General features: G+C 40.7%; 1 protein-coding gene across 1 annotated transcript; it reads left to right on the top strand.

The window, feature by feature from the left end:
- The first annotated feature begins 691 nt into the window (after nucleotides 1–691).
- Nucleotides 692–2,054, top strand: LOC131623083 (uncharacterized). The gene is made up of 3 exons (XM_058894107.1): nucleotides 692–979; nucleotides 1,082–1,391; nucleotides 1,669–2,054. Exons 1-3 carry the CDS (start codon nucleotides 692–694, stop codon nucleotides 2,052–2,054), a joined length of 984 nt encoding a protein of 327 aa, XP_058750090.1.
- Nucleotides 2,055–25,572: the final 23,518 nt, after the last annotated feature.

The raw sequence follows: 25,572 nt of genomic DNA, 5'->3' as shown, positions 1-25,572 counted from the left end.
ACCCACGAAGGTTTTAGCTGGGGACGAAAAGTCGCAGGAAAATCCGCAGGTAACGTGTTTCCTGCGGAAATTGAGCTAAAATCCGCAGGTAAATCCGCAGGAAATTCGAGTTTTTTTAGTAGTGGTATAACGTACTGTTCTTGGGTGACAAAAGAGGGCCACACTAGATTAAGAGTTGAAAGCTTTAAAAGGAGACAATAATGAGGAAACAAAAAAAAAACTATTATTTCTATTTACAAACACTAATTTATTACCTTGTAGTATTCTTAGAGTCTACATTGATCCCCTTGAAATTTTCTTAGAATCAACCATATTGTATCTTGTGTTTATATAAGTGAACACCATACAAAGTATATATTGAGAAGACTACAATATAGCTACCTTAATAGTACTATAATCAGGTGGTTTAATTTTTGTAAATTTAGTGAAAAAACCTCCAGATTGAAGGGACTGAAGTCGTTATCAGAATAATCTTTCACATTTCTTTGGTTTTATATCCTCTGCTTTGTATAGGATATGAAAAGTCTTAATGCTGAAGCAAACCATTTTTTCTCCGCCGTCTAAATCTCCGTCTCCGATCATTATGAAATCATCCATCAACATCCCCTGGTCCTGTATGAGCTCTAGCGACGATGCAATTCCTTCTGATCAACATCCAATCCCTAAACCTACAAATAAAACCTTCGCCCAAATGGTCAACAACATTTGTGATATTCCCACAAGTCAGTTACCAAAGCCTTTGATTAAGGGTGATATAGACTTGCAATTACTATCCCCAAAGATGAATATCTGGCTGCATTGGAAACCACTAAATCTTCATGGTAGAATCATTTATCCCAAAGGTGATACTCCGCTCAAAGTCGATGACTTGTGTCTCAAGCTTTCCAATTCCTGGAAATCTCTAGGCAAATGGGGTCTTATCTCTCTGGGTAAAGGCTACTTCAAATTCACCTTCTTCACTATTGAAGACCTCAAAACGGTTAGAGCTTCACCCTCTTGGAACCTCTCCCCTGGTATTTTGAAACTGTTTGCTTGGACTAGGGATTTTAGCCCTATGACATAACATCAATCAACTGCTCAGGTTTGGATTCGAATATCTGGTCTAACCCAAGAATATTGGAGACCTCGTATTTTGTTTGCAATTGCTAGTAGTATAGGAACTCTATTTTGTATGGATGAAGCCACTAACAAGTATATGTTTGAGAGGTCTTATGGTCACTTTGCTCGAATTCTAGTTGACTTAGACCTTACAGGTAAAATTAGAGAAAACATTCTGGTGGAAAGAACAAACTTCGCCTTCTTTGTTAATGTTGTTTATGAAAACCTGCTGGATTGTTGTGATCACTACAAAATCATTGGCCACAATGTTGGAAATTGTCGTAGAATCAATGGTAACTAGCAACTTCAAAGCAAGAAGGAAAAAATTCTACTTAGTTAAACCAATTACTGAGAACATAATGGATGAACCGGTTCCTGTCCTTACAACTCCAATTATTGACCCCAGCTCTTCCCAAGCCTCTGGCCAAAGGAATGCTAGCAAATTAGTATCTCCAAACCCTTCCCAAGAAATAGAACAAGTTGAGAACAATCAAGACATTGGAACCATTAATACTGCACCTCCATCCCAGAAATAAAATCTGCTTGATCAGGGCTGAGCTTTGGTTTTAGGTAAACCCAGGCAGTCTGACAGTGACTCAAGTGAATCTGATTTTGTTGATGCTTCTCAGCAGCATAACTTAGAGGATGAGCTCTTAGGAGATCAGGATCCTTCATTGAACAAGGCATTGGTGAGGATTGATTCTCCAACACATGGAATTCCTTCTAACCCAAAGGTGAATGATGTGGAATTCCTCAAACAATCTTGGGCTAACATGGCTGAGATGGAGCAGGACAGAGATAATGAGGTGCACATAGAAGATGATATTGAGGAATTTGATGCTCCATTTCAACAAGTAGTACCGAAGCATAAAAAGAAGAAAATCAAAAAATTGGCTAAACCAAGTGGAAATCACAAAACCAGGGCAAAGGTGGAGTCTACTAGTACCACCCCATGATTTGTCTATCTTGGAACATTAGAGGTATTGCCAATGCCTCTTCCAAATTGGCACTGAAAAAGTTATGTTCTCCACACTCTCTAGACTTTGTCCTAATTGTTGAGCCTTGGATGGATAATTCTAGTTTCTCTAGGCCTTGACTGGCTAAATTAAACTATAAAATTCTAGCAGTCAATAATAGAGACCTACTACTACCCAATTTATGGTTCTTATGTAAATCTCACTTGAACCCTCAAGTAATCTCCTGCAATGATCAATCAATCAGTATGTTAGTAGAAGAAGGAGAGAAGAAATTTAGGATATGTGCAATCTATGCTTCAACAAATTATATTTCCAGAAGAAATCTTTGGAACTTCCTTGATTAGTTAGAAGCATATCATCCCATTCCTTGGTTCTATTTGGGGGATTTCAATTCTATCATTGACTTTCCCCAGCTAGAGTTCCTATGTAAGAGTTTCAAGCTTGGACAGATAGGAATTCTTTGGTTCATTTACCCACCAGAGGAGCTCTCTTCACTTGGAGCAATAGGAGACATGGTCCTTACCTTGTGGAAAGAAGACTGGATAGGGTAGTTTGTAACCAAGCCTGGCTTAACTGTTGGTCCTCTAATATTTGCTGTACCTTAACTAAAACAACCTCTGATCACTTTCCCATTTTGTTTGATTTTCACAACCATACCCCTTCCTTTAGCTCTTAGTTCAAATTTCTTAAGATGTGGGCTTTGCACCCGGACTGCAGCAATGTTATTGCTCAAAGTTGGAACTTCCCTATTGTTGGTTTCCCGATGCTAGTGATCTATAAAAAACTTAAACATCTTAAGGAGGTGCTTAAGAATTGGATTAAAACTAATTTTGGCAACATAACTGATCAAGTCCAACTAGCCAAATCCAATTTGGACACTATTCAATCCAACATTGATGCCAATGGAAGTTCTGATTTCAGTAGGAATTAAGAAAAAAAGCTCAAGTCTGTCTTGACAAAGGTCTGCAGGCTGAAGAAAGTTATTGGCATCAAAATGCCAAAATTAAGTGGCACTCAGAGGGAGATAGAAACACGAATTTTTTCCCAAATTGGCAAAACTCAAGTCTGCCACCAACAAGATTAATTGCATAAGGGATGGTGATCACATCATGACTGGTCCTATGGAATTTCAAGAATATATAGTTAACCAATTCAAACAAAGCTTCAGCAATAACAGTGAATTTCAAGATAATGGCCTTATTGATGAATCCATTCCATCTCTCATTAGTGACCAAGTTAATACTTTGCTTACTATGATGACTAGCAATGAGGAGATTAAAAGTGCAATTTTCAGCTTAAACAAATAAAGTGCCCCAGGTCCAGATGGTTTTGGAGCATTCTTTTTCCAAACTTTCTGGGATACTGTTTCTCATGATGTGATAAACGCTACCTTGCAATTTTTTAGAACTAGTTGGATACTACCTAACTATAACTCTAACAATATTGTCCTCATTCCCAAATCCAACAATGCAGACACAGTGGATCTCTTAAGACCTATTGCATTAGCCAATTTCAAATTCAAGGTTATTACCAAAATCATTGCTGAAAGATTAGCATAGGTGATGCCTACAATCATCTCTCCAAACTAGAGGGGCTTCATTAGAGGTAGATAAATCAAGGATTGCATATGCTTGACTTCTGAAGGTATCAATGTTTTGTATAATTAAGCTTTTGGTGGCAATTTGGCTTTAAAGATAGATATAAAGAAAGCCTTTAGCATCATTCAGCAGAGCTTTCTTCTAAAAGTTCTAAAAAAAATTGGCTTCAATGTCATTTTCTGTGGTTGGATAGAAATCATATTAAAATCAGCTAAATTCTCTATTTCTATAAATGGTAAATCAGAAGGTTTCTTTGATTGTCAAAGAGGAGTTAGTAAAGGAGACCCCCTCTCTCCTCTCCTATTTTGTATAGCAGAAGAAGTTCTTAGCAGGTCTATTTCAAACCTTGTTAATAGTGGTAATTTGGATTTAATCAAAGGCCCTAAAGGAACATTTGTTCCTTCCCATGTTCTCTTTGCTGATGATTGTCGCTACCCGCGAAAATTAACAGAGTCGCCACTAACATATTTATCCTGAAAAGGAAGGGAATGCCAGCAAACCACAAAACAAAACAACGGTCTCACGACCAGAGAAAAAGGGTAAGGGAGTCGGTTACGCGAGGGGAAGGTGTTAGCACCCCTCGCGCCCATCGTACTCGATGGTATCCACGCCTGTGTCTAAAACTATGGGTGTGTAATAAATCTATGCTAATCTGGACTAAAATGAATGCAAAATGTAGGGAAAAGAAAGGATTATGCTCGCACGGGCCCTACCCCGCTGCCTACGTATCTGTTTTGCAGAATCAGAGCTACCGTAGCTCGGCTAACTAATTTCTGTTTGTTTTGTGTTTTTTAGGTGAACGAGTTACATTCGCACTCCGCTGCTCGACCTTTGGAGACTTATGCTTGGGAATGGAGCGGAAATAACAAGCTCTTAAGAAAAGAAAATCAAAGAGTGTGGTTTGTGTTTTAAACAATGCATGAGGAAAACCTAAGCTAAGGGGGGAAGCTTGCTACCTAATGTTATCATACAAAAGGGTACAAGTCTAAGCTAAGCTAGCAACCTACGGGAGAAAAGGCGAAAGCAAACAATGAGCACACAAACGAGCATCCACTCGTAAAGCAAACAAACCAACGGTACTGACCGAATGGTAGAAAAGCGGTCCCGCCATAGCCAAGGGGAGCAACTCAACCCAAGTCAACCAAGCATTAGACCTCGTGAAAATGATCGGGCCATAGACAAGAGGGCGGACCCCTCTCAGCAACCAAGCCGTCACGGATCATAAAGGAAAACGGTGCGTGCGTACACCGAGCATCAACGTCGAGCGACGCGAGCTATAAGAAAGGCGGGGGTCCGGCTACATGAACCCTTTTCCTGACATACTCGATAACAAGATCTTGTGCAGGTTCAGAAGCGAGCAACGCGTAGCGTGCGCTTACTGAACAGACTCGATGAGACTAGGCGGGGGTTGATTGCTAACCCTTTCCGCGTGCCTTCCATGAGGACTTAACGGAGTGCCATATAGGACTTATTACACCGTGACTCCCTGCCGCAAAGCACAAATATAAACACACCAACAAAAACAGAGCCTCTTTCGAGGGCTTGGCCAGATGCATGTCTAAGTCCTACTTCTCATGTTAAAGGATGATGCGAGAAAGCGATAAAGTGCAAGAGAAATAAAATGAAACGGGAGACAATACCGAACGGATAGCAAATCCGCAATGAGCTAGCAGGCATAAGCAGAGAAGAAACTTCACGTAATCTAACATCCATCAAAGCCAGGAGTCCAGCATAAGCATCAAAGCGATGCGGTGTGAAAATAAATCACAACCGCTATGTAGTGCGTATCAAACACAACCACATAAGCAACCTGCAAGAGAAACACAATCCAGACAATACAGGAGTATACATCTCAATGAATGAGAGATCAGGTGAATCGCATCGGTAATAAGTTCGTGTCCCACAAATAAAGTGGAACACAACACAAGTCAAGTCGCACCGGAAGCGAGTTCGTGTCCCACAAATAAAGTGGAACACGAAGCAATCGAAGGCCCTCTCGAAGTACCTCGCACATCTCAACAACCAAATCAGTAATAACAAGGAAGCATGCACCGACCATAGAAAATAAGAGAAATTAAATTCTAAGTAAATCCTAAACAAAAGTCTAACAAGATTAAATTGTTTTTTTATGGCATTTTATCAAAGAATTAGAACTAAACTATGTAGCAAAACAATTAGATTCTAATGAGCAAAAGATATTACATGTTTTTATTCTTTTTTATCATCTAAAACAAATATAGAAAACAAAAAATCTAATTCTAACTAGAAAAGAGTAAATGTTTTTATTTATTTTTATCATGCAAAAGTCTAACAAAGATCAATGTTTTTACATTCTATTATCATGTCAAAATATAACAAAAACATCAATGATTTATTACACTAAGAGAGATAGAAAATAAACTAGTAAACAAAAAACTAATCTAAAATAGAAAACATTCTACACAGGGGGGTTTAATGTGAAATTATGGTGCAGAGTAGAAGCTTGGGCGCAGGGCCCAACAGATATTGGCCCACCAACTTGTTTTTTCTGAGATATTTTGGAAGAGAGGGTGCGTGGGCCAAGAGGGAGTGTGGTGCAGCAAATCTCGCATGAAGGCCCAAGGATCATGTATCAACATTCAGATTTCACATTCAGATTAATGATCCAGAGATTTTTCACATCATTTTTCAATTACCAATCAAATTATCCTACTAATATTCAAAATAATACTCCAATTAACAACAACTAATTAATTAAGTATGAACAAAGGGATTAGGGTTACTCTTGTGGCTATTCAGCTTTTCTTTGGACCGAGTTCCTCCTTACGAACGACGGCGCGACGGCGAAGACTTCGCTTCCGATCGGATTCGCGGCAGACTCACCTCCGAACAAACGCTCGTCTTCGTCCCGGTGCTCCGATTACGCCCTCAATCTTTTCCGTAATCTCTCTCCGATCGGTTCTCACTCTCAGTTTCGATTATCGTTGTTTATGTTTCATCACTTAGGCGATGATGATGAGGACGTTGCTTTGAAGTTGAATTTGACGAGGAAGATTGAAGCATTGATTATGGCGATTGAAGGAACGCGGAGTGAAGATTGAAAGATTGAAGAGGATTCAAGGTTTGCCGCGATGTGAGATTTCTGGTTTGTCTTCTTCCTGATTTCTTCTATCGTTTCCGATTCGGATTTTTGATGCGAGGTAATAACGACGTCGTTGTATTGTTGTTGTTGCGCAGATGAAGATGAAAAGTAACTGGCGATTTGATGATTGAAACGTTGATGAAGACGAGGATGATTCGAGATAATGATGATTAACGTGTGGTAATGGTGATGTTGATTGATGTGTGAAGCTCTTTCTGAATTTCTCCTCTGAAAATTCTATTACGTTCTTGTTGCGATTGCTCTTCTTCTTTCTCTTCTTGTCGCGCTTGATGATGGTGGATGTTGAAGCTGATTAGTGTTGTTGCTGTTGTTTCAGATACGGTGATGTATAGATGAAGGTTAGCTTGATGATGAAGAGCGAGGTGTGGTGATGAATTTTCAGAAGGTTGAATCCGTGAATGAAGATTTTCTGTTACAGGTTTTGTTGAGGAAGATGAATGAAGAGTCAAGTGTGTCGAAGATCTCGAGGAAGAAGCTTTATGGAATTGAATCTGGAGAAGGAGATTGAAGAGAGTTTGAAAGAGATTGAAGGTTTTGGAGAGAGAATCGTGAGAGAGTTCTTCTCCGAGTTTGTTACCATTCTTTTTCTTGTTCGCTATTTCTGAATCAGTTCCCCCTGATAATAAGTTCTCTCTTCTGTTATATGCTGCACTCTTCGAAATTGATTTTTATTTTGCTGAACCAGTTCCGGTTTTTCTCTCTTTTATTCAGTTTGTTGAACCGGTTTAACTGAGATTTAGATGAATTGTGCAGGCTATGCAAATTGATGTCTCTTTTCACATATGTTATGTCAAGGAAAACTGAAACCAGTCATGAAGCTTGGAGAGGGGCAATACTACAATGGCCATGAAACAATTTGATTCTAAATTCTTAAGAGAAAAATCATATCTTATGCCTGCAAATGAGAATGTTGCTGGAATTTGAATGTTGTAATGGACATTTTAGTATTTCTTTGTAATGGACCTGGGCTTGAATGAGAATATGGATATGGTGTAATACGTTTGGATTTTTTTTGTAATGAACATGGTTTTTTGTATGGATGACTTTTGGGCCTTTTGAATATTTTTGTAATCTTTGGACATTTGAATCTTGAATGATGAACCTTGTAAGGAATTACTTCGAATGATTCGAATGAATGTCATGACTTGAATTATAGAATCTCGTGTGCTAAAACTTTATGAATGAATCTTCCATTTTTGCAAGCTTGAATTAATTCTTGATAAATCAAAGTGCTTTGAACGAAGTTTGAATAATAGGATCAATTAGAACGTTAAATCAAATTCATCCTCCAATCATTGGGATCCTAATTCAATATCAATCCCTTAATTCAAACCTGACTCATATATTGAGCCACCAGTAAATCGAACGTATAATGGCGCCTTGAACACAACGCTCTCCTTAAGCTCATAACCTTGTACCATGACTCATTTCTTTTGCAACTCACCTCACAACCCTCTTGACTTAACAATCTCAAAACAATAGAAACTCTTTAATTATTTTCTTCCATTTTCGAATGACGAAATAAACGCCATCCATAACTTATAGCACATAAAAGAGGGCAAATTTTGGGGTGCAACAGCTGCCCCTATTCAAACTTCTTGAACCTGACGAGTGAGAAACGAAAGTTTCGAATCGTTGAGGTGGAAGGAGATTGAATACCAGAATGAACTCGAAAATTTGCACTCTTGATCAATAAAAGATTCCATCTTGTACTAAGAAAGAATGAAACACCCCGCAAGCAGGGAGAAAAAAAATCCAATTGATCTGGATAATTAAGTAGCTCCAACTTGCGATAAGAAGGAACAGGCAACCCCACAGGCAGGGGGAAAAACTTCAATTGATCTGGGCATCAAGTGAAGGAACATCTCGACTGATCTGGGCATCAGGCGTAGCAGATGTCTTCCGAACAGGAATCGGGGATAGATGTCTAAGTCGATCTGGGAATCGAAATGAGATATTCCGGCTGATCTGGGCATCAACGGGTAGTAAGTATCTCTGGTCTGGGCACCAAGGCGACATCTCCATCTGATGCAATTAAATCATCAGGCAGATATTCCAACTGATTTGAGTATCAGCGGCTTGCTCCTTCGTAAGATCGACGAGATCCGGAGGCGGTTCCCTCAACTGAAAGTCTGATTTATCAGGAATAGGAACAATATCTCTTCCGAACTGTGTACGCCGGGAAAGGAAGTCTTTAACTGATCTAGACTCGATGCTAGAAAATAAGTAGAACAATCCTCTTCTGAATGACAAAGTCAATCAGGTAGATATCTCCATCTGATCTGGGTATCAGTGGCTTGCTCCTTCGTAAGATCGACGAGATCCGGAGGCGGTTCCCTCAACTGAAAGTCTGATTTATCAGGAATAGGAACGGATATCTCTTCCGAACTGTGTACGCCGGGAAAGGAAGTCTTTGAACTGATCTAGGCTCGATGCTAGAAAATAAGTAGAACAATCCTCTTCTGAATGAAAAAGTCAATCAGGCAGATATCTCCATCTGATCTGGGTATCAGTGGCTTGCTCCTTCGTAAGATCGACGAGATCCGGAGGCGGTTCCCTCAACTGAAAGTCTGATTTATCAGGAATAGGAACGGATATCTCTTCCGAACTGTGTGCGCCGGGAAAAGAAAACATCTTCAACTGATAGTAAGCATCAGGACTGGGCAGATGAGTTCTTCTTCTGAACGAAAATAACTCGTCAGGACGTAGATATTTCCAACTGATCTGAAGCATCAGCAGGCTTGCTCCTTAGGAAGATCTTGGGAGATCCGGAGGCGGCTCCTTCAACTGAACTGGAATCAGGATAGGAACAAATATCTTCAACCAATCTGGGGACATCGGGAGTAAGCATGACTTTCATCTGACCTGACAATGTCAGGGAGAGGGAGACAAACTTCTTCTGATTTAGACATCAGGATAAGCGCCTGTAATGATTAGGCGAGTTGCTCTCTGGGAGGCATTTGTATCTTGATAACTTTCCTGCAGAAAGAAACATATATGATATGACTTATGCATGATGCATGTATGAATGTTTGTGGAATAACCTTCTTAAGAAGGAAGACGCTATGCGCTTAGAGAATGCAATGCGAATGATGCATGATTCGAACGTTGTTTAGGGAGACAACGGAGGAGCACTGAATTGCTGAAGAAGTCCTGGAGAGAATATGGAACTCTGCGGGGAGGACAAGATGAGTGACCAGAAGCCACAAACTGCGAGCTGGCAAAGATGGATCAAAAATCTGCTGGAGACGATCAAATCTAGATTCGAGCTCTATTTGGGGAAATAAATCCTGCTTGGGGATATGAACATCCCAATTGACTGCTTGGGGAATACCCTGGAAACTTCATAGGAGAAGCAAATTCTCGACATTCTAGGGATGTGGAGATAAAGGGCAAGTCATGGAGATAACTCTGATGGGGAGTGACCAACTTGCTTGTGTAGAACGCGTTCCGCTGGGGAAATCTTTGAAGGACACAAATTCTGCTGAGGATGCAAGTGAAACTCTACTGAGGAGAGACTCAGTGGGGAAGATGAATACTTCTGCATAATGGTCCACTAAGGAGATTAGAAATCCACTGGGGATAAGGAACTCGGCATAAGAACCTCTTGTTAAGACCACTCCACTGGGGAATAAGATGACTCTCTTGGGGACAACAGGTCAATCTGTTGGGGAGAGAAAAGCTCTACTGGGGAAAATGAGGCATTCGGGCAAGGAACCTCATTAAGAGCTTGCTGGGGAATCAGATACCAATCAATCATGATTCAACTGGGGAAAAGACATTCCACCGAGGAATAAGGCTTCTGAAGCACAGAGATTGCATTGAGCTGTGCTTTGCTGAGGAGATGAGAATCTTGGAACAAAGAAAACCTCATCTGGAAGCACCCAGCTGGGGAATGAGAATCTCTCGCTTGGCTAGATCCTCCAACGCATCGACATGATGCACTCGAAAGGGTGTACCCACAATGGGAAAATGCAAGAGCGAACAGAATTGTCAGACAACTGAGCTTTGAAACTTTCCCTACAAGCAATGGATTCAATGAGTTGACAAGCAAGCATTGATTAGAACACCAAACAAGTATCGGCCGGAGCATCAAACATGCATTGGTTCTACAAGAGAATGCCACCAAGAAGTGGGCTTAATGGGTCAAGCAAGTGTTGACTTCAAAGGGACCAAACAGGCATTGGCTTTCATAGTGTTCTGCATATTCGTATTGATTGTAAGGATGCCAACAAGTATTGAACTTCCAGCTTCTAACTGCTGAGGATGACGACCCTGATGGTTCTCAAGTTCATAAATTGTTTAGCTCACACCTGAACTTTAAACTGAACACCTCCTGATGAGGAGAGAATGCCAATGCATAGTGTTTTGCCCCAGCCTGTAAGGACTTTGAAGAGATTAGTCTCGTAAGGACCTTCTGTAAATATCAAACTGACTTGCCCCAGTATCAAGAATTTTGGCACCATGCCCCTGCTTGATCAGTGTTGTAGTTAGCTTCAAATGTGGTTGGATGAATGCCCCTGATTACTTAGCACTTAGAGAGATTCTTCGAATCTTGACCTGATTGCCCCAGATTGATTGAAAATTTCCTCGATAGAGTATTCAAATGCTTTTGTGCTCCTGAGGGTGATCAGACTTGAGATATTGCTGTCTCTACTCAAAGGAGTTCGGAAGACAACCTGTCCTTCGGGAGGATAAAACTTTTCATCTGAAGTTCACGATGGAAACTTTCTTGATGTTAAGCATTTGTTCACATGCAAAGAATGTTTATTATGAGAAATATAATCCTAATGCAAAGAGTATGTTTGTCTCGAAGTTTAAAGAAACTTTTTGAAAAGATGTCGTAACATCGTTTTTTTTTGTTAAAGAAAGATGGTGCGATACCAACTCAAGCGTTTAGCAAAACTCCTAGGAGTCAGCTTACCGTATTCTCATGTATAGTATGCTTTCGATTTAACCCATGCTTCAGTTAGGACTTTTCAGGGTTGTAACGTGGTCAGGTTCACGGTTTTTTTTAGAAAAAAGGATTTTTAGGCTCAAAATTATTTGGTGCCCACCCCCTTCATGATGTTCTCCAGTCCTAAGTTCAGTTAACATGACACGAGCATTCATCTTTCAAAAGGAGTCTGGAAATGATTGAGGAGTCAATGAGGTCTTCTGGACACGACAATCACTTTACCTTTTGTTTTTTGGTGTCTGATCACACGACCTTGTTCTTTGCTAAGGATCTTATTTTGTAATCCTTGTTTTGCTTTTGCTTTTGCTTCTTTTTTTTTTGTTTCCCTAATTTTTGCCTGGACAAATTCTTTTGAATTTTGAGTTGGATGTCCAGCGGGATGCCCTAACTTTTGCCTAAGTCACATGTTTTCAACTTGTTGACTTAGCGGGCTTTTCTTTTTTTTTGATTTATTCTTTTCTTTTGAACAAGTCGTGTGATCCTGAATCTCTGATTTGTTAGAAGTGATTGTGACTGCCTGAGTCCTTGATTGATGAAGAATTACCGTTGTGGTATCGTCATATTTTGACCTCCTGATGTGAGGGATAAACCACAACGGCTTTGATGTTGGTCTCGACCTCCTGATGTGAGGGATAAATCGTTGTGCATTTGAATTTCCCCAATCTTCTGAAGGATATCCATTGTTGTATCCTTAGATATGTGCTCCTGATGAATTTTGAACGCTCGATCAGGTTAACTGAACACTACCCGCCCCTGGGTTAAATGTGAGGGTTTTTTCATATAGAAAAGAAACTCCTACTTCGAAGGCTCAGAGGGGTTAACAAAGGTTTCACTCCCTTATATCTCCAGTGTTTAGGAATTTGAAACAATGCCTGTACATCATCAACAGGGTTTTACTCAAAAGCATACCATTTGAGGTTATTGGTATTATGTTCATCATTCTCCCTTCGGAGTTATCATGCTTTGTTAACAAGAGTTTAGTATCACAAAAAGCATATTAAAACATATATAAGAACAAAAGCGAATGGATTTTTCAAGACAAACATATTCAATGCATTATGATTATAGTTCAAAAACAAACAAGTTTTACATGCAATCAGTACTGAACAAAACAAGAAAACTTAAACATGAACATGCATGATGAAATAGGAATTGCCAATGTTGAGGAGATCCTCTCCGTATGGACTTATTGCTTCAGAAGATCCGCTGAATCGGAGGAGAACTTCAATTCTGTCCCTCAGGTGCGAATGTGATAGCCTTAGTCAATCAGGTCTTGCACCTTGTCTTTGAATGGTTGACAGCCTTCAATCAGATAACTAAGTGCCCCATAGTGAAAAACACACCAAGTAACAGCATATGTTCATGTAGAAAACTTTAGATTACTTCACGAAAGAAGATTTCGGCAAAGTCGTATAGAAGTTGCAAGTGTCCAGCTTTTAGGGATTTGAACCATGCAAGTGGTGCACAAACTCAAGATACAAGGCGTCTTGCTTATCCCTCGGTCGGGAGCCCCAAATATAACGACTGAAGTTTGTGAATGCTTTAGGGATTTGAGCTGCCAATGATGCAAACTCAAGAACACGGAGTCTTGCTTATCCCTCGGTCGGGAGCCCCAAATATAACGACTGAAGTTTGTGAATGCTTTAGGGATTTGAGCTGCCAATGATGCAAACTCAAGAACACGGAGTCTTGCTTATCCCTCGGTCGGGAGCCCTAAATATAGTTGCTGAAACAGAAATCACCATCAAGAATGGAGACACATTGTGTTACTATCGGCGAACAACAATAACCTCTGACGCTTGGCTATCAAAGTCATTACTTGGAACACACAATAGCTATTGTGAAGGAAACCTCTGGCAGTACCAATTGCAAGTGATTCTCATGAGTTACTTCCTTGAGGAAGAACAAACATTATACTTGCAGCAGATGAAATGGGATGACCAGTAGAAACCATTATGAATAAACTCAAACATCTCTTCATCGAGCAGTTCTGGATTCTTTGTACCTCAACACCTTGTAAGGCTTGACATTATGATCAGGGGCCTCGAGAATGGAAAACACCGAGTATTGTCATCGAAATCAGGAGAGCTATCTGTGGTGAGAAACACCCAAAGCATGAATCTTAACCAACTGAAATTCTAATAAGCAGGGAAGTAACTCAGATACAAGGCATTACGATTCTCATCAGCTTGTTTCTTACATTCTTTCTGTCTCTATTGACAAGCAAAGGCTACAAACAAGGAAACTCCAAGAGAGGAGGAGGTGACTCATAACATGGAGCAGAACCTTGAGAATGTGAGGTGCCACTGCAGAACACTCTTGATTACTGTCTGACGGAAGATTCTGGCAAAGTCACACGCAATTTGTCAGTGCTTTAGGGATTCGAGCAATGCAAATGGTGCAATGCTCAAGATAGACAATGTCTTGCTTATCCCTCGTTCGGGAGCCCCAAGCAACTTCAAAGACTTGAAGATCTTAACATCATGACCAGGTGCCCCAGAATAGAACTCACACCTAGTTTCATCGTCATCAAGCAAAGAATCTGTAGATATCCACACAAGAGCTTAACCAGTTGCAAATAAAGCAAGCATGGAAGCAAATGAGCATAAGACATGAGAATCAGATAGATTTGTCTTTCGGCCCTCTTCTGTCTTTGCCAAGAACATACTCCCAAGAGTCCTTGAGCATGGGTAACAACTTGCATGTCTTCATAAACAACCCCAACTGAGCTTTCTTCTCGGTAGAATCCCCACAAAGTTGTTCCATGACCCATCTTTGAACACACAATAAGAACAAATCAAGTCTCTGAATCTAGTGAGAGTACCAAGTCTGAATAAGAAATCCTCGACCCTGAACACCTGTTATGCATGAAATGTATGAGATGCATTATATAAATGCAATGCCATGTTCATTCGATTTCCAAGGAATCCCCGTGTTTTGATTTTTTTAGAAAGCAAGAGATGGAAAAGCTCGGCACGAGGCTTAAAGAAATGATTCCTTGGAAATGAAAGGAACATGTATGCTAGTTATTTTTTGTACATCATTTTTTCGAAAAGTAAATATGCAATGATGCAAAGTGGTGGGACTTTTGATGTCTCCCACCAGACATGTCTGGATTTCCTCAAAGTTACACGACTCAGGTTCAAAGGTTCGGCACCAATTCAGAACTCCCCGTAGATCACGGGCTATAATCAATAGAAACAGAACCATAGTCATCATAACAGGAACAAAACCACTCGAGCAAGAACCACAGTAACCCTTGAACAAGAACCACAGTAACCCTCGAACAAGAACAGCGGTAACCCTCGAACAAGAACCAAAGTCACCATCAATGTACCTGTTAAGCAATGATTGATTCCCGCCCCACTCACGGGTAAATCTAGGCCAGGGTAGGTCGAAAAGCCAACAGAGGATCGAATGTAGGCGCTATCATACGATATTGCCTCATTCCACCAAGCTCTGCCCGTGGATACGTGATCAGATCAATCAGGCATACGCCTTCTGTCCGTCACGGCCACTCTAGTCCTAGTTCCTAAGGTATCACTCATAGCCTGGGTATTGGGCCTTTTACCTCTTGAAACACCCACCCACAGATAGAAATCCAGACAGTCCAGAATATGATGCAGAAAAGTAAAAGCGCACATAGAATGCAATGCAAACAGGTAAATATGCAAAGCAGTAAAAACACCCAAAGATAAACACACAAGCGCTAGGATCGACTCGCTAGGTCCGGACCAGCAACAGGTCGAACCTATCCCCAGCAGAGTCGCCAGCTGTCGCTACCGCGAAAATTAACAGAGTCGCCACTAACATATTTATCCTGAAAAGGAAGGGAATGCCAGCAAACCACAAAACAAAACAACGGTCTCACGACCAGAGAAAAAGGGTAAGGGAGTCGGTTACGCGAGGGGAAGGTGTTAGCACCCCTCGCGCCCATCGTACTCGATGGTATCCACGCCTGTGTCTAAAACTATGGGTGTGTAATAAATCTATGCTAATCTGGACTAAAATGAATGCAAAATGTAGGGAAAAGAAAGGATTATGCTCGCACGGGCCCTACCCCGCTGCCTACGTATCTGTTTTGCAGAATCAGAGCTACCGTAGCTCGGCTAACTAATTTCTGTTTGTTTTGTGTTTTTTAGGTGAACGAGTTACATTCGCACTCCGCTGCTCGACCTTTGGAGACTTATGCTTGGGAATGGAGCGGAAATAACAAGCTCTTAAGAAAAGAAAATCAAAGAGTGTGGTTTGTGTTTTAAACAATGCATGAGGAAAACCTAAGCTAAGGGGGGAAGCTTGCTACCTAATGTTATCATACAAAAGGGTACAAGTCTAAGCTAAGCTAGCAACCTACGGGAGAAAAGGCGAAAGCAAACAATGAGCACACAAACGAGCATCCACTCGTAAAGCAAACAAACCAACGGTACTGACCGAATGGTAGAAAAGCGGTCCCGCCATAGCCAAGGGGAGCAACTCAACCCAAGTCAACCAAGCATTAGACCTCGTGAAAATGATCGGGCCATAGACAAGAGGGCGGACCCCTCTCAGCAACCAAGCCGTCACGGATCATAAAGGAAAACGGTGCGTGCGTACACCGAGCATCAACGTCGAGCGACGCGAGCTATAGGAAAGGCGGGGGTCCGGCTACATGAACCCTTTTCCTGACATACTCGATAACAAGATCTTGTGCAGGTTCAGAAGCGAGCAACGCGTAGCGTGCGCTTACTGAACAGACTCGATGAGACTAGGCGGGGGTTGATTGCTAACCCTTTCCGCGTGCCTTCCATGAGGACTTAACGGAGTGCCATATAGGACTTATTACACCGTGACTCCCTGCCGCAAAGCACAAATATAAACACACCAACAAAAACAGAGCCTCTTTCGAGGGCTTGGCCAGATGCATGTCTAAGTCCTACTTCTCATGTTAAAGGATGATGCGAGAAAGCGATAAAGTGCAAGAGAAATAAAATGAAACGGGAGACAATACCGAACGGATAGCAAATCCGCAATGAGCTAGCAGGCATAAGCAGAGAAGAAACTTCACGTAATCTAACATCCATCAAAGCCAGGAGTCCAGCATAAGCATCAAAGCGATGCGGTGTGAAAATAAATCACAACCGCTATGTAGTGCGTATCAAACACAACCACATAAGCAACCTGCAAGAGAAACACAATCCAGACAATACATGAGTATACATCTCAATGAATGAGAGATCAGGTGAATCGCATCGGTAATAAGTTCGTGTCCCACAAATAAAGTGGAACACAACACAAGTCAAGTCGCACCGGAAGCGAGTTCGTGTCCCACAAATAAAGTGGAACACGAAGCAATCGAAGGCCCTCTCGAAGTACCTCGCACATCTCAACAACCAAATCAGTAATAACAAGGAAGCATGCACCGACCATAGAAAATAAGAGAAATTAAATTCTAAGTAAATCCTAAACAAAAGTCTAACAAGATTAAATTGTTTTTTTATGGCATTTTATCAAAGAATTAGAACTAAACTATGTAGCAAAACAATTAGATTCTAATGAGCAAAAGATATTACATGTTTTTATTCTTTTTTATCATCTAAAACAAATATAGAAAACAAAAAATCTAATTCTAACTAGAAAAGAGTAAATGCTTTTATTTATTTTTATCATGCAAAAGTCTAACAAAGATCAATGTTTTTACATTCTATTATCATGTCAAAATATAACAAAAACATCAATGATTTATTACACTAAGAGAGATAGAAAATAAACTAGTAAACAAAAAACTAATCTAAAATAGAAAACATTCTACACAGGGGGGTTTAATGTGAAATTATGGTGCAGAGTAGAAGCTTGGGCGCAGGGCCCAACAGATATTGGCCCACCAACTTGTTTTTTCTGAGATATTTTGGAAGAGAGGGTGCGTGGGCCAAGAGGGAGTGTGGTGCAGCAAATCTCGCATGAAGGCCCAAGGATCATGTATCAACATTCAGATTTCACATTCAGATTAATGATCCAGAGATTTTTCACATCATTTTTCAATTACCAATCAAATTATCCTACTAATATTCAAAATAATACTCCAATTAACAACAACTAATTAATTAAGTATGAACAAAGGGATTAGGGTTACTCTTGTGGCTATTCAGCTTTTCTTTGGACCGAGTTCCTCCTTACGAACGACGGCGCGACGGCGAAGACTTCGCTTCCGATCGGATTCGCGGCAGACTCACCTCCGAACAAACGCTCGTCTTCGTCCCGGTGCTCCGATTACGCCCTCAATCTTTTCCGTAATCTCTCTCCGATCGGTTCTCACTCTCAGTTTCGATTATCGTTGTTTATGTTTCATCACTTAGGCGATGATGATGAGGACGTTGCTTTGAAGTTGAATTTGACGAGGAAGATTGAAGCATTGATTATGGCGATTGAAGGAACGCGGAGTGAAGATTGAAAGATTGAAGAGGATTCAAGGTTTGCCGCGATGTGAGATTTCTGGTTTGTCTTCTTCCTGATTTCTTCTATCGTTTCCGATTCGGATTTTTGATGCGAGGTAATAACGACGTCGTTGTATTGTTGTTGTTGCGCAGATGAAGATGAAAAGTAACTGGCGATTTGATGATTGAAACGTTGATGAAGACGAGGATGATTCGAGATAATGATGATTAACGTGTGGTAATGGTGATGTTGATTGATGTGTGAAGCTCTTTCTGAATTTCTCCTCTGAAAATTCTATTACGTTCTTGTTGCGATTGCTCTTCTTCTTTCTCTTCTTGTCGCGCTTGATGATGGTGGATGTTGAAGCTGATTAGTGTTGTTGCTGTTGTTTCAGATACGGTGATGTATAGATGAAGGTTAGCTTGATGATGAAGAGCGAGGTGTGGTGATGAATTTTCAGAAGGTTGAATCCGTGAATGAAGATTTTCTGTTACAGGTTTTGTTGAGGAAGATGAATGAAGAGTCAAGTGTGTCGAAGATCTCGAGGAAGAAGCTTTATGGAATTGAATCTGGAGAAGGAGATTGAAGAGAGTTTGAAAGAGATTGAAGGTTTTGGAGAGAGAATCGTGAGAGAGTTCTTCTCCGAGTTTGTTACCATTCTTTTTCTTGTTCGCTATTTCTGAATCAGTTCCCCCTGATAATAAGTTCTCTCTTCTGTTATATGCTGCACTCTTCGAAATTGATTTTTATTTTGCTGAACCAGTTCCGGTTTTTCTCTCTTTTATTCAGTTTGTTGAACCGGTTTAACTGAGATTTAGATGAATTGTGCAGGCTATGCAAATTGATGTCTCTTTTCACATATGTTATGTCAAGGAAAACTGAAACCAGTCATGAAGCTTGGAGAGGGGCAATACTACAATGGCCATGAAACAATTTGATTCTAAATTCTTAAGAGAAAAATCATATCTTATGCCTGCAAATGAGAATGTTGCTGGAATTTGAATGTTGTAATGGACATTTTAGTATTTCTTTGTAATGGACCTGGGCTTGAATGAGAATATGGATATGGTGTAATACGTTTGGATTTTTTTTGTAATGAACATGGTTTTTTGTATGGATGACTTTTGGGCCTTTTGAATATTTTTGTAATCTTTGGACATTTGAATCTTGAATGATGAACCTTGTAAGGAATTACTTCGAATGATTCGAATGAATGTCATGACTTGAATTATAGAATCTCGTGTGCTAAAACTTTATGAATGAATCTTCCATTTTTGCAAGCTTGAATTAATTCTTGATAAATCAAAGTGCTTTGAACGAAGTTTGAATAATAGGATCAATTAGAACGTTAAATCAAATTCATCCTCCAATCATTGGGATCCTAATTCAATATCAATCCCTTAATTCAAACCTGACTCATATATTGAGCCACCAGTAAATCGAACGTATAATGGCGCCTTGAACACAACGCTCTCCTTAAGCTCATAACCTTGTACCATGACTCATTTCTTTTGCAACTCACCTCACAACCCTCTTGACTTAACAATCTCAAAACAATAGAAACTCTTTAATTATTTTCTTCCATTTTCGAATGACGAAATAAACGCCATCCATAACTTATAGCACATAAAAGAGGGCAAATTTTGGGGTGCAACAGCTGCCCCTATTCAAACTTCTTGAACCTGACGAGTGAGAAACGAAAGTTTCGAATCGTTGAGGTGGAAGGAGATTGAATACCAGAATGAACTCGAAAATTTGCACTCTTGATCAATAAAAGATTCCATCTTGTACTAAGAAAGAATGAAACACCCCGCAAGCAGGGAGAAAAAAACTCCAATTGATCTGGATAATTAAGTAGCTCCAACTTGCGATAAGAAGGAACAGGCAACCCCACAGGCAGGGGGAAAAACTTCAATTGATCTGGGCATCAAGTGAAGGAACATCTCGACTGATCTGGGCATCAGGCGTAGCAGATGTCTTCCGAACAGGAATCGGGGATAGATGTCTAAGTCGATCTGGGAATCGAAATGAGATATTCCGGCTGATCTGGGCATCAACGGGTAGTAAGTATCTCTGGTCTGGGCACCAAGGCGACATCTCCATCTGATGCAATTAAATCATCAGGCAGATATTCCAACTGATTTGAGTATCAGCGGCTTGCTCCTTCGTAAGATCGACGAGATCCGGAGGCGGTTCCCTCAACTGAAAGTCTGATTTATCAGGAATAGGAACAATATCTCTTCCGAACTGTGTACGCCGGGAAAGGAAGTCTTTAACTGATCTAGACTCGATGCTAGAAAATAAGTAGAACAATCCTCTTCTGAATGACAAAGTCAATCAGGTAGATATCTCCATCTGATCTGGGTATCAGTGGCTTGCTCCTTCGTAAGATCGACGAGATCCGGAGGCGGTTCCCTCAACTGAAAGTCTGATTTATCAGGAATAGGAACGGATATCTCTTCCGAACTGTGTACGCCGGGAAAGGAAGTCTTTGAACTGATCTAGGCTCGATGCTAGAAAATAAGTAGAACAATCCTCTTCTGAATGAAAAAGTCAATCAGGCAGATATCTCCATCTGATCTGGGTATCAGTGGCTTGCTCCTTCGTAAGATCGACGAGATCCGGAGGCGGTTCCCTCAACTGAAAGTCTGATTTATCAGGAATAGGAACGGATATCTCTTCCGAACTGTGTGCGCCGGGAAAAGAAAACATCTTCAACTGATAGTAAGCATCAGGACTGGGCAGATGAGTTCTTCTTCTGAACGAAAATAACTCGTCAGGACGTAGATATTTCCAACTGATCTGAAGCATCAGCAGGCTTGCTCCTTAGGAAGATCTTGGGAGATCCGGAGGCGGCTCCTTCAACTGAACTGGAATCAGGATAGGAACAAATATCTTCAACCAATCTGGGGACATCGGGAGTAAGCATGACTTTCATCTGACCTGACAATGTCAGGGAGAGGGAGACAAACTTCTTCTGATTTAGACATCAGGATAAGCGCCTGTAATGATTAGGCGAGTTGCTCTCTGGGAGGCATTTGTATCTTGATAACTTTCCTGCAGAAAGAAACATATATGATATGACTTATGCATGATGCATGTATGAATGTTTGTGGAATAACCTTCTTAAGAAGGAAGACGCTATGCGCTTAGAGAATGCAATGCGAATGATGCATGATTCGAACGTTGTTTAGGGAGACAACGGAGGAGCACTGAATTGCTGAAGAAGTCCTGGAGAGAATATGGAACTCTGCGGGGAGGACAAGATGAGTGACCAGAAGCCACAAACTGCGAGCTGGCAAAGATGGATCAAAAATCTGCTGGAGACGATCAAATCTAGATTCGAGCTCTATTTGGGGAAATAAATCCTGCTTGGGGATATGAACATCCCAATTGACTGCTTGGGGAATACCCTGGAAACTTCATAGGAGAAGCAAATTCTCGACATTCTAGGGATGTGGAGATAAAGGGCAAGTCATGGAGATAACTCTGATGGGGAGTGACCAACTTGCTTGTGTAGAACGCGTTCCGCTGGGGAAATCTTTGAAGGACACAAATTCTGCTGAGGATGCAAGTGAAACTCTACTGAGGAGAGACTCAGTGGGGAAGATGAATACTTCTGCATAATGGTCCACTAAGGAGATTAGAAATCCACTGGGGATAAGGAACTCGGCATAAGAACCTCTTGTTAAGACCACTCCACTGGGGAATAAGATGACTCTCTTGGGGACAACAGGTCAATCTGTTGGGGAGAGAAAAGCTCTACTGGGGAAAATGAGGCATTCGGGCAAGGAACCTCATTAAGAGCTTGCTGGGGAATCAGATACCAATCAATCATGATTCAACTGGGGAAAAGACATTCCACCGAGGAATAAGGCTTCTGAAGCACAGAGATTGCATTGAGTTGTGCTTTGCTGAGGAGATGAGAATCTTGGAACAAAGAAAACCTCATCTGGAAGCACCCAGCTGGGGAATGAGAATCTCTCGCTTGGCTAGATCCTCCAACGCATCGACATGATGCACTCGAAAGGGTGTACCCACAATGGGAAAATGCAAGAGCGAACAGAATTGTCAGACAACTGAGCTTTGAAACTTTCCCTACAAGCAATGGATTCAATGAGTTGACAAGCAAGCATTGATTAGAACACCAAACAAGTATCGGCCGGAGCATCAAACATGCATTGGTTCTACAAGAGAATGCCACCAAGAAGTGGGCTTAATGGGTCAAGCAAGTGTTGACTTCAAAGGGACCAAACAGGCATTGGCTTTCATAGTGTTCTGCATATTCGTATTGATTGTAAGGATGCCAACAAGTATTGAACTTCCAGCTTCTAACTGCTGAGGATGACGACCCTGATGGTTCTCAAGTTCATAAATTGTTTAGCTCACACCTGAACTTTAAACTGAACACCTCCTGATGAGGAGAGAATGCCAATGCATAGTGTTTTGCCCCAGCCTGTAAGGACTTTGAAGAGATTAGTCTCGTAAGGACCTTCTGTAAATATCAAACTGACTTGCCCCAGTATCAAGAATTTTGGCACCATGCCCCTGCTTGATCAGTGTTGTAGTTAGCTTCAAATGTGGTTGGATGAATGCCCCTGATTACTTAGCACTTAGAGAGATTCTTCGAATCTTGACCTGATTGCCCCAGATTGATTGAAAATTTCCTCGATAGAGTATTCAAATGCTTTTGTGCTCCTGAGGGTGATCAGACTTGAGATATTGCTGTCTCTACTCAAAGGAGTTCGGAAGACAACCTGTCCTTCGGGAGGATAAAACTTTTCATCTGAAGTTCACGATGGAAACTTTCTTGATGTTAAGCATTTGTTCACATGCAAAGAATGTTTATTATGAGAAATATAATCCTAATGCAAAGAGTATGTTTGTCTCGAAGTTTAAAGAAACTTTTTGAAAAGATGTCGTAACATCGTTTTTTTTTTGTTAAAGAAAGATGGTGCGATACCAACTCAAGCGTTTAGCAAAACTCCTAGGAGTCAGCTTACCGTATTCTCATGTATAGTATGCTTTCGATTTAACCCATGCTTCAGTTAGGACTTTTCAGGGTTGTAACGTGGTCAGGTTCACGGTTTTTTTTAGAAAAAAGGATTTTTAGGCTCAAAATTATTTGGTGCCCACCCCCTTCATGATGTTCTCCAGTCCTAAGTTCAGTTAACATGACACGAGCATTCATCTTTCAAAAGGAGTCTGGAAATGATTGAGGAGTCAATGAGGTCTTCTGGACACGACAATCACTTTACCTTTTGTTTTTTGGTGTCTGATCACACGACCTTGTTCTTTGCTAAGGATCTTATTTTGTAATCCTTGTTTTGCTTTTGCTTTTGCTTCTTTTTTTTTTGTTTCCCTAATTTTTGCCTGGACAAATTCTTTTGAATTTTGAGTTGGATGTCCAGCGGGATGCCCTAACTTTTGCCTAAGTCACATGTTTTCAACTTGTTGACTTAGCGGGCTTTTCTTTTTTTTTTGATTTATTCTTTTCTTTTGAACAAGTCGTGTGATCCTGAATCTCTGATTTGTTAGAAGTGATTGTGACTGCCTGAGTCCTTGATTGATGAAGAATTACCGTTGTGGTATCGTCATATTTTGACCTCCTGATGTGAGGGATAAACCACAACGGCTTTGATGTTGGTCTCGACCTCCTGATGTGAGGGATAAATCGTTGTGCATTTGAATTTCCTCAATCTTCTGAAGGATATCCATTGTTGTATCCTTAGATATGTGCTCCTGATGAATTTTGAACGCTCGATCAGGTTAACTGAACACTACCCGCCCCTGGGTTAAATGTGAGGGTTTTTTCATATAGAAAAGAAACTCCTACTTCGAAGGCTCAGAGGGGTTAACAAAGGTTTCACTCCCTTATATCTCCAGTGTTTAGGAATTTGAAACAATGCCTGTACATCATCAACAGGGTTTTACTCAAAAGCATACCATTTGAGGTTATTGGTATTATGTTCATCATTCTCCCTTCGGAGTTATCATGCTTTGTTAACAAGAGTTTAGTATCACAAAAAGCATATTAAAACATATATAAGAACAAAAGCGAATGGATTTTTCAAGACAAACATATTCAATGCATTATGATTATAGTTCAAAAACAAACAAGTTTTACATGCAATCAGTACTGAACAAAACAAGAAAACTTAAACATGAACATGCATGATGAAATAGGAATTGCCAATGTTGAGGAGATCCTCTCCGTATGGACTTATTGCTTCAGAAGATCCGCTGAATCGGAGGAGAACTTCAATTCTGTCCCTCAGGTGCGAATGTGATAGCCTTAGTCAATCAGGTCTTGCACCTTGTCTTTGAATGGTTGACAGCCTTCAATCAGATAACTAAGTGCCCCATAGTGAAAAACACACCAAGTAACAGCATATGTTCATGTAGAAAACTTTAGATTACTTCACGAAAGAAGATTTCGGCAAAGTCGTATAGAAGTTGCAAGTGTCCAGCTTTTAGGGATTTGAACCATGCAAGTGGTGCACAAACTCAAGATACAAGGCGTCTTGCTTATCCCTCTGTCGGGAGCCCCAAATATAACGACTGAAGTTTGTGAATGCTTTAGGGATTTGAGCTGCCAATGATGCAAACTCAAGAACACGGAGTCTTGCTTATCCCTCGGTCGGGAGCCCCAAATATAACGACTGAAGTTTGTGAATGCTTTAGGGATTTGAGCCGCCAATGATGCAAACTCAAGAACACGTAGTCTTGCTTATCCCTCGGTCGGGAGCCCCAAATATAACGACTGAAGTTTGTGAATGCTTTAGGGATTTGAGCTGCCAATGATGCAAACTCAAGAACACGGAGTCTTGCTTATCCCTCGGTCGGGAGCCCTAAATATAGTTGCTGAAACAGAAATCACCATCAAGAATGGAGACACATTGTGTTACTATCGGCGAACAACAATAACCTCTGACGCTTGGCTATCAAAGTCATTACTTGGAACACACAATAGCTATTGTGAAGGAAACCTCTGGCAGTACCAATTGCAAGTGATTCTCATGAGTTACTTCCTTGAGGAAGAACAAACATTATACTTGCAGCAGATGAAATGGGATGACCAGTAGAAACCATTATGAATAAACTCAAACATCTCTTCATCGAGCAGTTCTGGATTCTTTGTACCTCAACACCTTGTAAGGCTTGACATTATGATCAGGGGCCTCGAGAATGGAAAACACCGAGTATTGTCATCGAAATCAGGAGAGCTATCTGTGGTGAGAAACACCCAAAGCATGAATCTTAACCAACTGAAATTCTAATAAGCAGGGAAGTAACTCAGATACAAGGCATTACGATTCTCATCAGCTTGTTTCTTACATTCTTTCTGTCTCTATTGACAAGCAAAGGCTACAAACAAGGAAACTCCAA

This window comes from Vicia villosa, unplaced genomic scaffold, assembly GCF_029867415.1.
Source record: "Vicia villosa cultivar HV-30 ecotype Madison, WI unplaced genomic scaffold, Vvil1.0 ctg.000048F_1_1, whole genome shotgun sequence".
NCBI classification, from domain to species: Eukaryota; Viridiplantae; Streptophyta; class Magnoliopsida; order Fabales; family Fabaceae; genus Vicia; species Vicia villosa.
This window is presented reverse-complemented; position numbering and strand designations above follow the sequence as displayed.

Bases quoted from the DNA above. Each gene is read 5' to 3' on its own strand.
- LOC131623083 (XM_058894107.1), top strand. From the start codon at position 692: ATGGTCAACAACATTTGTGATATTCCCACAAGTCAGTTACCAAAGCCT. The intron at 980-1,081 runs GTTAGAGCTTCA...TCAACTGCTCAG, and splicing joins CTATTGAAGACCTCAAAACG to GTTTGGATTCGAATATCTGG. The intron at 1,392-1,668 runs GTAACTAGCAAC...CTTTGGTTTTAG, and splicing joins AAATTGTCGTAGAATCAATG to GTAAACCCAGGCAGTCTGAC.